Source organism: Enoplosus armatus, chromosome 11, assembly GCF_043641665.1.
Source record: "Enoplosus armatus isolate fEnoArm2 chromosome 11, fEnoArm2.hap1, whole genome shotgun sequence".
NCBI classification, from domain to species: domain Eukaryota; kingdom Metazoa; phylum Chordata; class Actinopteri; order Centrarchiformes; family Enoplosidae; genus Enoplosus; species Enoplosus armatus.
The window spans coordinates 18,717,055-18,730,182 of NC_092190.1; the positions used below are offsets into that span (position 1 = coordinate 18,717,055).

General features: G+C 42.1%; 1 protein-coding gene across 4 annotated transcripts in view; it reads left to right on the forward strand.

The window, feature by feature from the left end:
- The window catches only part of myo1b (myosin IB), a 57,227-nt gene that overhangs the window by 16,920 nt on the left and 27,179 nt on the right, over positions 1-13,128 (forward strand). For all 4 annotated transcript variants that reach the window (XM_070914019.1, XM_070914021.1, XM_070914018.1 and 1 more), the window contains exons 4-5: positions 9,601-9,695; positions 12,570-12,674. In XM_070914019.1, coding sequence (XP_070770120.1) covers positions 9,601-9,695; positions 12,570-12,674 — 200 coding nt within the window. The remainder of the gene's footprint in view (positions 1-9,600; positions 9,696-12,569; positions 12,675-13,128) is intronic.

Consider the following 13,128-nt stretch of genomic DNA (forward strand, 5'->3'; position numbering starts at 1 on the left):
ATCGACTTGTAACGCATGTCCTGTCATGGTTGCGTGACCAATGTAGACGGCAGTAATCTGATTTCTGGAGATTGTGACAGAAGTATTATCCCCAAAATATCCATAATTTGAAATTATGTCAGGAAATTGTACCTTAAATTCAACATTTTTGTGATATTAAAAATGTTTAAGAAATCTGATTTTCATTTGAAATGCCTTACTTCACAAAAATACTTAAACGTAAACTCAGCTGTAAAGTTTATTCATGTTCCCAGAGACATGCAAAGCATAGATAGATAGATAGATAGATAGATAGATAGATGAAATGGTGGACACGAGTGGTCCTCTGTTAAAGAAAAAAGAAATTATTTGGTTTTTTTTGTTTTTTTTTTACAGAGGACCATTCGTGTCCACCATTTCCTCTGCCGGCCAATTTAGAAAAATGCTCTGTGCCCAGATGAGGCACCTCCTAATTAACTGGCAGGTGTTTTCCTCCCCTCTACACAAAGTCGAGGCATTAGAGATGAACTAATCAGTGGCCTTTCACCATGCACAGCAACATTACAGATGGCCTGGAGCCATCTTTTGTATGTCCCTTGCCATCCAAGCCAGACACAGATTGAGAGCCCCATGTCTCTAGGGTAGGATCGTATTTCCCCGATGTTTAATGAGGTATTGAGACCACCGATGCTCTCTGCGCTCAATACCCAGAGCCACTAGAGCATTGGCTACAGCGGGGCACCACGACTGGCTAATGGAGCTAAGAGGCCTTGTGCTGGGTTTTCAGCTGTCACCTTGACATTTGAAATCTGCTTGGTTATAGAGTTTTGACGCCTAGGAATATTATCTCCCCTATAAGTGGTCTATTATTTTTTTTTTTCGTAAGGTGTTTTCTGTGTGTGTCCTTGCAATGCCTCATCATAGATGATACCCAGGTCACGTGGGGTTAGGGTTGGACGATTATATTAAAGTTTTCCAACCAGCCACTGTCAGCCCAACAACCGGCGATTGCTGATATATATTAGCAAAATAAAATGACAAAAATTGCCGGTGATGGACTCAGTCAATCTACCAACCCTGCGTGGGTTTGTAACTCTGTCTTTTTTACCCAGTTTGATAACAGTTCTTCATCACTACAGGCATATTTCTATCAAAGGGCCTGCCAAGTTCGTGAGAACGGATTGATGATACTATGTTGTGCAACACGAAACTCCCAACTACTCATTTGTGTTTCATTTAAAATCTGAACAATAGGCATAGGACTTGGTGTTTACATGCCAGATGTCGGATAGATAAAAGACCCATGTTACTTTACCGCTTTATCCGTGGCCAGGATGGACTTTGGAAAGGTACACACAGGTTTATTTGGGAAGTTCACCCAAATACATTTGCCTCTTACCTTGTATTGGTCTTACCTTAAAAAAACCAGCATTGAAATGCGGTTTAAACTGCCAAAATATTGCACCTACCATTGTTGGATGAATGAGTTCCCCAAGTTGAGGTGAGCTGTGTGAATGCAGTGTTGTCTTGCAGCCGACTCAAGTGTCAAGAGTTTGTTGTAAAATCACAAACTGTAGGAAAATGTACCATTCGTGTCCACCATTTCCTCTGTATGGACCATGGACAGGCACATCTCTGTACAATAGCACACATCTTTTTTGACATTCTTTCCATTTTTTTTAAATCTGTTTCAGCTGCAGTTATTTAGTAACAAGCTTATGCCACGTGTACACTGTTTTGGTGTTACATAAAAAAGACTGTTTTCAAGGAGGCTTACATGAGTTGCAGCACAGAACCTGTACGTAGGTAGATTTAAGTGGGCACTTGTCGAAATGGCATTTTGACTCAGGTGGGTAGAGCAAGTCCTCTCCAGCATGTGTGTTGGCGTAATGGTGAGCTCGGTGAACCTAGAGAGAGATGATTGGGAAAGTGTGTGTATGTGTGTTCCTTCTTCCACCCACCTCTTCAACCCAAGAATAAAATGCAAATGTATTCAATTGGATAATGCAACCAGTTATAATCAATTGCTACATTTGTGCATAGATGCAGCACTCTCACACCTACTTGGACTATTAGATACACACAATACTTATATACACCCTTAAACACACACAGTCATGGCCTCTTTCTCCTCTAGAGCTTAGATCCCAAGGTAGCAGGGTGTTATATTTACTTATACTGACATTTTAAGTCATTGACCAACCTAATTGTGTTTCTTCCAGTACGTTGGTAATAGCTTTCCCTTGGCACTTAAGAGAGCTGTCCAGTACCACACACACTACACTTTTAAGCTCTTTTTAAATCTTCTTCAGTGGTTGTGCCATTTGGCATATTGAATTTCTCATACCGTGTGAACCAGGTTCTGTTTGGTAGCACAAAGTATCTAAGATTGCTAAGCCTAGTGGCAATCATTAATAGACAGATTATGAATTCCTCTGTTTCAAAGATAATGCATCTACCTGACGATAGCTAAACACGGCACTGATTAAACATTGCCTGCGCTGTCATTTATTGCTTCTGTGAGCATAAGATTTTATTTTATAGATTTTCTTTTGTCTGTGATTGTCCAAAAACCATTGTAAACTGTCTATTCATAGTCGGAACAATGGGTATTGAGCTTTTTATCTGTGTACACAGCTTGCATAACACGTGAGAGTCATACCAAAATGGAGGCAAATAGATAAGACTCGTGTCAGCTGTGTAGAATATTGTTCCACCATGCAACCTTATATCTTACAAAAATATAAGCTTATAAACATACAATAATGTATTTTTTTATTTTCATTAGTGGCAATCGTCAAAAGGCTCACACACAAGTCCACAGAAGTTCTACTTTCACTGTGCGGTTGATGGTGTACGGTCATGGTGGGGCAGCATGTGATTGGTCACATGAAATCAAACAAGCTCGGAAACAGATTTGTAAGTGATTTGCGTGGATTGAGGATTCAGTTTGGCTGTGGAAATTTGGCCAAGATCTTCCAAAGGGCCTGGCTAAGGGCCCTGAGGGTCATGCTGGCATTACACAGAGAAACTGTAAATGCTAATGGAAATCTAATCTGCCAGACATCGTGGCAAGGTTAAGCTTGTATCAGCTAATGTCCACTGCCAAAGCCTTTTGCATGGGAAGTTGGGCTTGGACAATATCTGTTTATATAAATTGACATATCGAGGCTAAATGATTTGATAATTATCAATGTTTTACATTCTATCAGTTGAATCCATTGCATGCACTCTGTTACAGTTCAGACTTGCATCATGCAGTTTAACTATGTATCACAGTAAGAAACAAACCTGATAAAGATGCAATTTAGTAATGGAGAATAAAGGAAAAATGAGTAGGAAAAACTAGAATCCATGGCTGTTAACTAGAAAGATGGCTAGGTTTATATATAATGTTGAATCACAGCCTTTAAATATTCATTCATAATAAAACCTTTCACTTGATTTTCTGTTTTGCGCCAACATTACGACATGCTGCCTTGATGAATTAGTGAACATAACGTGTGATTGATGTTTCGTTATGATGAAGATGTATTTGTTTTTGAATGAGATGATCTTCATTTCAGCCAAGGCAGCCCACCTCTGCTACAAAATCTGCTGCAGGAATCCCCGTGTGATGTCAGTGCTTTGATTCACTGTTGCATGAACCCAGTTGCAAACAGCTGCAAATAAGAATTAAATCAATGCACCCTTTATGAACCGGGGCCATTTCTCTGTTACCTTTCAACTGTAATATTTTGTTGTAAACGGTTTCTTTTGAGTCTGGAAAGAGAACCCTCTTACAAACCTGATTCCCTTCCACCAAACTTCTCGGTCTGTGGCGTCCTCGTTTCCTGGTGTGGAGCAGGAGAAGGTGTCACCACTGTGGTGCAGATGAGGGACCAACATTACTCTGGCGGCCTGACCCACAATGACTCTGTCTGTTGTCTGAATGGGCTCAGTGGGTCACATGGTCACCCTGAGGTCTTTCTGCTTCTTTGAAGACATGCCAAGTGATCTTGTTCTAAATTAGGCATAACAGTTTATTTCTATGCAGCCTTTGTGTGATGAGATCATTCCAATAGAGTTAAACAGAATTATAATTATCCACGACCTATTACTGTAGTCAGCCATTTGAAAGACATCCAAACATCTCCTTTTGGTGTCAGTCCTTAGAATCAAAGAGCAAAGTTCTTTCTAGACTCCTTTTTGTACTAATATTGAATGAGCACTCATTCAAGGGAGAAATTATCATACAGTCATACAAGTCAAGAACAGTTTGTTTCACCAAAGGTCAGTTGGTCTTTGTATGTCAGTGTCAAGATGAGTTTTACATTGCAAGGCCTCTGCGAGCCTGAAGTGACCAGAAACGCCGCCACAGTGGAAGGCTGAGAGCAGGACGAAGAGAGGAAGTCCTCAAACCTGACGGAGCTGATGCTTTCTGGGCTATAAAAAGACATCTTGCTCCTCTGTTTCCACCATCCTGTCTGTGGCTGTGCACACACCTTGTGTGTGTTTTTCTATATCTTGTAGCCAAAAGCACAAGGCTGTTGTCATTTATCATTGTATGAAATTGCATGACTCACACAATTCGGTCAACTCTTTTAGCCCTTTTAACACCTGATAATTGGGAGTCACTTGAATATTTAGTATGTTTTAAATATGCTGCATGCTGGTTCTCACAAACCTGCTAAAAGAGGCTCAGAGGAGTCTTTGTTTGAGTATTACTTTGAGGATGTTTTGCTACCTTACTCAGCATGCTGTTTCCTGCTTTTCCAAGGATCAGACAAACAACTTGAGCCTGTGTTTTCCCCTGCTGTGGAACACTAAATTGCTGTGCAGTAAAGTAAATTAAAGCCCTGGACCCCCTCGAAGTTTGATGTATGGGTGGGGGAATAGACATCTCAGGCATCAGCTAGTGAGTGTTGAATAAATTAGAGATCTTTGGCAGCAGTATTTCACTCTGAGCTTTTAATTTAGACTTAGAGGTATTCTTTATTGCACCTTGGAAGTTGAAAGTGCTCTTTGAATATAAGACTGCTATTATGATCTTGTGTCAGATTCTTGCCCTGTGTGCTGATCTTCTCCTTGCCATCTGTTTAACAACAACACATTGTCATAACCAAGACACAGATGGGCCACATCTGTCAGAACCAAGGTGTTTTGTCTGTATATGTGCATGTGTGTATCCGCTGCCTGCCCACCCACACCAGCAGGATCGCAAACAATCTATGAATGCATGTCACTGTAATGGATTTGTGTGTGTGGGGGTGTGTTTCTTGCGCCAGCCACCCACTCTTCCACCTGGTCATAAAGCATCAGGAAAGAGTTGCTTCCTTGACTGTTCCATCAGAGCCAGGCGGATTTCCTGTGGCCTCCTGGAGGAGCCAGATCACACTGAGATCACAGGCTACTGTACTGCCCCCCATGCACACAGACACATAATAGAAACATAGCTGGATTTAGCATCAAAGTGCTGAACAGAGTTTATCCATTTTGGGGCTGGAGAATGAACAAAGTTGTATTTTTTGTTGAGACATGGCTAACAACCTCTGAAAAGGATTGCAAAAGTCCTGTCATCTCCCAGTGGCTGTGTGGGCTGTGATTCAGCCCATACAGTACATACATGTGCCCTAAAAGTAAACCACCCTTTTAAGATTCAGGACTCACACTGCAGGCCCACCATCTCCTCCTGTGCCCCTGTTACCAGAGGTTGGAAGTGAAAAAAACTGACTAGACTATTTTCTACTGCTTACCTCATGCCAGTGTGGCTTTGTGTTCACCGCTGCCACGTGCAAGTCCAAATTACAGCCTGCAGGCAGATGTGAAGGGGAGGTGCCAAGCAGCACTTATGGTTCAAGGCCTTATCCCAGCCTAACCCCCACATACACCCAGCTCCACACACTGATCAGGGAGGCCTTTGGGATTTCGGTGCCTCACTCACTGCTTCCTCTGCCTTTGATGGTGACCTTGGTGCTTCATCATTCATTTTGACTTCCATGTTTGTGAAGTGGTATATTCAGTTGCTGTTCATACTGCTTTCATGATTTTAATGATAGCACCATGCTGTAGCCACTGGGATGTACATCACTTCTAATTCTGCCTTGTTTTTCTTGCTTTTGTATGTGGGAATAAAAATACACATTAGTTTCTTGTGAGAAGTAATTTGTGGCTTGGATTTCTTTCTCTCAAATGTTTAAGATTTAGACATGCTGGTCATCTGCACGTGCACAGTTTTGGGTGTGGCCCCTAGCTTCTGCTGACTTCTATTCATATTGTGATTATGTGATGCCCATTCATATTCATATGACTAGCTGTGTGTGTGTGTGTGTGTGTGTGTGTGTGTGTGTGTGTGTCCTCCCACTCCTATTTTATACCCCTCATCTTCTCCTGGTACCCCCCCTCCCCCCACTGACCTCCTCTGGGGGCGAGATAATTGTATGATGGTTTGCTCATTGTCAGGATCACGTCAGGCAACAGTCGTGTTTTCACAAAGCAGACATCTGCTGCGCTGTGCTGCCCTTTTCAACAAGTGACGTAATGTCCTGTGGCAGGTCTCAACCATACAAACATGGTGTACAGGAGAGGGTAGGGGTTGGGCAGTGATCACAGATTGTGGGGGTGGGGATTTCTGGGTGAGAGGCTTGTGCTGTGGTGGACAGAAATGTGACTTTTTTAACCCATCCTGTGTTTCTCACCAGAACTATTTTTTGTGTATCTTTGAAGCCCAGTAAACAAGATGAAAGCAGATTTTTTTTTTTTTTAATTTTTAAATATTTTGAAGCCTCCATTGTTGACATCCATGGTAACATTGGCCCGCTGACTTCATCCTCGCAGTTTGCTGAGGCATTGCTTAGTTTCTTTGCTAATGTCAATCAGTGGAATAGTGTGAAATCAAGAGACATTGTATGATTTGCATGCAATACAAATTTGCATTACTGCCCTCTTCAGTCGGCAGGGATATGTTTATTTTCACCTGTGTGCTCATCTGCGTACACCACGGTATGTAAAGTAAAGCCCATTGGCCGAGCGAGGGAGAGAAATTGAATAAATGGGTACCGTCTTGAAGTCCAGTTCTTATAATACGTCTATGGTCTTCACATGCATCCTTCTTTCATGCTAGTAGAACACAAGATAACACGGACAACATAATGGGATCCCGCCCATTAAAATATAGTGCACCATGACGCCTCTAGAGTTCACCCACAGGGTACCTTTTTTAAGTCATTTCAGTATTCCAGCTACAGCAGCTTGACTTAAAGGATTTTTTATGATGAGAAATTCCACATAAGTGTACCTCTTTTTCTGAGGGTTTGTTGTCGGTGGAGGGCCCACACTGGGGGGCTTACGAGGGTTAGTTGCAGGGCTGTGTGGGCTCTGGTCCAAAACGATGTGTGATGGTGCAGAACCTTAAGCTCCATTAGCCAGCCTGAGCTTTAACTTTGTATTGTGGTCTGGAATGCATTCATCTGGCTGTCCATCTCTGGCCCCCCTCTCGGTCATGGCTTCTTACTAGCAATCAGCTACTTTTTCAAATTGGAGGTCAGTGTTAGTTCAGCGTGTGATTATATACTCCAAGTTCTGCTCCTCACCGCACTGACTCCACTGATACATTAATTGCTGCACCCCAAATTTAGATTTAGACATTAGCTTCTTTTTCCATGTCTTGGTGTATTTGTGGAAGTTGAAGTAGATGATAAACAAATTGCAGAACGATGCCGCATAACAGTTCAGCATACAGACTCAAATGCAGTCTGAACAGCTCTCTTAGAAATCCCTTTGAACCTTGTCTAACCACTTCTTTACCCTGCTGGTTGGTGCCACGCTACATTTTGATGTGCAGTGTGCTTGAATCTGACAGCATTGCCTCTACAAGTAAATGTAACCTCAGCAACCATGCTCGGAGTTCAATATCCCATTTCAGACCCACGTACAGAGCCCTGTGGTACCGCCATATGAAAAGCCCTGTCAGCATCTGTGAATGTCAGACATTCCTTCCTGCATTCACGTCTAGTACACTTTGTGCATATAAATACTTGATTAATGATATAACGCAGACCTGGGAGACCTGGGGTGCCCCCCACCCTCCAGGCAAGGACCAAATTGGACACTGGGGAGAGACTATTTTGATGCATTCCTCCAAAATTACTTCAAGCTATATTTATCCTGTACTCCAATGTGAAATATAAGACTTAAAGATGTTGATCTTAGCTTTATGTTTTAAAGCCTGGGAGATTCAGCCCTTCATCGTTTTGAAGCTAGCAGCATTAAATTATATTAAGACTTAATCCACCTGTAGAGCTGGTAGAGATTCATTGTCATGCTCAAGGGCACTTCAGCAGTGCTAATGTTCTCCCCAGTTACATTACCCTTTAGCCCAGTTTCCCTCCTGTGATGGTCCACCCGTACAGACAGACTCATCATCATCATGGAGGTCTTAGATGATGTAGTCTTCCAAATCCACTTTACCGTGTCTCAAACTAACTCGCCCAATTTCTCAACAGCAAAGACATTTTGAGTGTGTCATAAGGCACAATCACAGCTATTACCAGACGTGGCTTTGGAAACAAATTCTTGAGTAATGAATGCCATCTAATTTGCCATCTTGTGTCCTGCTGGTTAGAAAGTTAGAACACGGTTCTTGCAGTGCTGTATGCGACTGTTTGCTTGCCAAATGGAAGCTGTGACACAGGCTGTGTAGCCTCACCCTTTAGTGTTCCTTCTTTGTGGGTGTATCACATTGAAATTACAGACTCACTGTGCCACACAAGATAAAAAGGTGTCTTTGTGATGGTGCCCTCACACCATTCACACCCTTCTCTCAAACCATCATAAGGGATTGTCTGCATGAAGAGAACAAATAATATATTGTTCTGAAATCCAGTGGGGGTGAAACTGCAATAATCAATCCCACTTTCCCCATTGTATCACCATCCTGGAATGTATGACAATAGGCTTCATTTTATAATGGGCACTCCTCTTTTATCATTCACTAATCCACCATGGGTTATTTTTACATTCTCAGTGACTAATTGCATTATTCAAACACCTTCCAGAGTAGAATTAAAGCACATTCATTTCTAATTGTGTATTTTTTTTTTATAGCAACTGGAAAAAACGTATTATGTGACTGTTAAAACAATCAGTTTATATGAGGGAAAAAAGCGTGAGTGCAGGAGCTTTAGCTGTGTTAGTGCTGTAGTTCCTTTTAGGAAAAGGAGAAGGAAATGGTCAGTATTCTAACCATCCAAGCCAAATCCTAAATGTGAACCAGCCAGCGGAGCTAAATAAAGCTGCTGTGGCTGTCCTACAGATGCGACCCAATTTCCAATAAAGCCACATGCAATTGATTATGGTGGATGCCATGCGGCCTGGCACAGTAGCATACTATTTCACTGAACTGATTTTTTTTATTGTTTTTTGGCAATTTGACTATTTGACAGCCAGTAGAGAGGGACGGGAAACATGGGGAGAGACACGTTGCGGTTAACCATTAGGCTACCAGGGTGCCCCCTGAACTCTTTTTACCCCATCATCTCTGCATCACCCCCAAAATATCCTGGAAAACAAGGATGTTATGTAAGCCGAGGGCATGTAATTGTTAGGTGAAAGCTTATGACTCTGTGCTTTTTGTTTTTGCAGCTATGCTTTGGCAGATGAGGCTTACCGTTCACTGAGGGACCAGGACAAGGACCAATGCATCCTCATTACAGGGGAGAGTGGGGCTGGGAAAACCGGTAAGTAGCCAAATCCTAACTCCTTTTCAATTTACCATCTCTCCTATTCCTGGGGAAATTAGACACAAGATGCCAGACGGTGTACATTCTGATCCAGCATCACCCTGATACTCAGTAACACATATTCATATCTGGGATCTGCTTGGCACAAACACATACCTTAAGACTACTGATATCAGCAAGGCATCTGTTCCCAGCATGAACATGAAAAGTTCTTCATTCATCAGAAGCCAAGGAAAAAAAAAACACTTTTACATGATCAGAGTAAACACCAATCACCCAGTCAATGCATCCGTAGAGGGTTAAGAATGACAAATTCTTGTTTGTAGTGCTGAACAAAACTCTGTTTAAAGTGTAGTCAAAACGTATTTCTTAAGGCCGCTGTAAGATGAGGGTTGTTATGTGGAGATTTAGATCATATCTACCTTTTTTAAAAGGCAGCTTGAAGCCAGTTTTCATGAGAACATCATGTTGGAACATGAAACGTGACAGTAACGTAAGTAGCGTTTACAGTCAGCATCCACACTTCCCAGTAAAGAAACTTAAAAGCCCGTGTCAGACTGGGCCTTGGAATACAAATACTAAATGGAGCCTGCTGATGCTGGAGGCAGCTGTGTTCATGTCCCTGGTCCTTTTATTTCTGTTGGTTTTTACAATAGTGTGGCCATGTTCTGGAGCAGTTTCACATACCTTACAGAAACCCAAGAGGAATGGCATTTCCTGCTCTGTTGGCAGTGCTGTGTCGCAGGTAAAAGCCATATTGAGTTGGCAGAGCACAAACAGTGGGAAAGCAGTCGCAACCTACTCCTATAATAATATCCTGTACAGTAAAGACACAGACATACATTCATACTTAGAACTGTAAATGTTGACCCCTGGATTTAGGTTGCTTGACTGATTGATTCTAGTATATACTATTGACTTTCACATTTCAGCAACTTTTAAATTAATTTTCATTAGTTTTCACAAGTCCTTTTATTATAGCACTGTTCTAGTGCCGAAACTTTATCACTAGATCTCACTGTCTGCTTCAAACCCAGAAAACCACACTGGAGTTGCACGTGTTTGACAGACTTGAGTGTGGGAGTGATTCGTAATCACAGTGTCCATTTGCTTCCAATTAAAACTGGCCATGTGGCTCATATATTATAAAATAATTATATGTTGTATGAATATTCACTAAAGTCCTGAATATCATACGACAAAGACTTCTATTAACTTGTCATGCAATTAGACCTCAGGAATGACCCACGATACCTTAACATGATGTCATGGATCGCAATACAATTCTATTGAGAGATGACACTTCATGATATTGAATTAAAACAACAAACAAAATTGATGGCAAGATAGATGCCCAAATGTTGACTCATAAACAAAAACATTTCCTCAGATGTATGTATGTATGTATGGCTGTCCCCTCCTTACTTTTATTTTACTTTTATTTTAGTCCATCACCCAGCCCTACCTTTGTCTCATGACTGCTACACTGATGTAGCTGACTGATGTAACTGACTGTTTTCATGCTGCTGATGGTATTGAACTATTGGTCCATTGATGAGGTCAGATTCCACAACATAACTTTCCCTTTAGCACTTTGGCAGCAAACATCAAGAGCCACGAAGCCACACAACCATTTTAACAAAAGCCGCTGTCAACGCTGTATAAGATCGTCAGTTATCCAGAATAATCATAATCATTTCAATAGTGAGATGCAGTGATACAGCAATAACACAGACAATGCAATGGAAAGCACAGTACAGTCTGACAGATCGTGTTTTGCACGTTGCGCTAGCCTTTATTCGGGCCCTCTCAGCTTCTCATGGATATTAAAAACCTCACTCCAAGAAGCCGTTCAGCCAAGTCGAGGAGATAAATTTGGATTTCGCTAATCTCATCGGCCCCAAAGCTTTGTAGTGGAATAAGTCCATCAAAAATGTGCCTACCCCATCGATATGGGTCATTGACATTCATGTCTGGCTGGGGGTTTTCTTGTGCTCTGAGCTGTGGCTCCTGTAGGAGTGAGGAGCTGTGACGAACATTATTATCAGATGCCAGCATAGCGTACAGGAGACATAACATAGTTGTATTGTCTGCGAGAGATGACTGAGGAAGTTTTATTTTGCTACCATGAGAGATAAAAATGTGAAGATTAAGCAGTGCATACCTTGTTACTCAGCAAAGCAGTAATTCTTCATCTGTACTTTTTTTTTTGCACACCTTCCTCTACCTTGGCAAAATATATGAGTGTGTCTGGGGCTGTTTGTGTGCCAGTCTCATCAGCAGTCTGTACCAGGCTCTCTTCTATCCCTCCTTGGCACATCACACACATCATCATCACTTCTGGGTCACTGTCATTTCACTGGACAGGGGGGATGATCCTGATGTCAGCAGTCATCCTACAAGGCATGTCACTTGTTTCAGACAGCACAAGATGCCTTTTTGAGCCTGTGTCACGTTTCTCATCCATAAAATTATATTTGGGAACACGCTGCACTCACAGCACACTCTGAGTCTGTCAGATCAGCTCCAGCTCTAACACCAGAAGTGGATGAACTGGAATCATCTCTTTCGATCCAAATTAAGTCATGTTTCTTCTGCATCCTCTGAAATAATGTGAATGATGATAACATGATGCAACAATGGTCACCGTCTAGCTAAACAAAGTGGGTCTCAATTATGAGGCCTCCTCCTCTGCTCTGTACCCCAGACTAATGAATGATCCCCACCCTGCCCTGATGGGTGTCAGGGGGGATGAGGTAAGGGGAATTTTATGGTGGGATGGGTGGGCATGTCGCACTTGTTCCTCAGTCATGTCTAGCAGAGGCTTTGACCTAATATTTATCTGTGTGTGTCTATGTGTGTGTGTTCCAGAGGCCAGTAAGCTGGTGATGTCATATGTGGCAGCGGTGTGTGGGAAGGGCCAGGAGGTGAATAAGGTCAAGGAACAGCTGCTGCAGTCCAATCCCGTGCTGGAGGGTGAGTGAGCGCCATTCACACTCGAGCTGCGTCCCAATTCAGGGGCGGGATCGTCTGAGGATCACATTTGGAGACGGAATCTGTGTTGACAGCATTTCAAAGGCTCCTCAAAATGCAGCTGAGAAAGCAGCCGTCTTTTTGCCAAAATGTTGAAGAAGTTAAATGATGTATATTTGCAGCCCTCAGCTACCTTTCACCCACCGCGCATTAGTTAGTTATTTGATGGAGTTTTGTGATCATCTTTGATATGTGTTCATGTTTTTCATCACAGCGAAACTCCTGGTAGTTAGCTATCCAACACAGTAAGTCACACAGCAACTACAAGACTAACTTTTAGATATAGTGCGTCGACACTGACACCACACATAAAACATGGAATTTGTACTGTCACAGAGAAGTAAACTGATCAGCAGAAGAGATTTAGGAATCCTATAAATACTATGTAACACACACT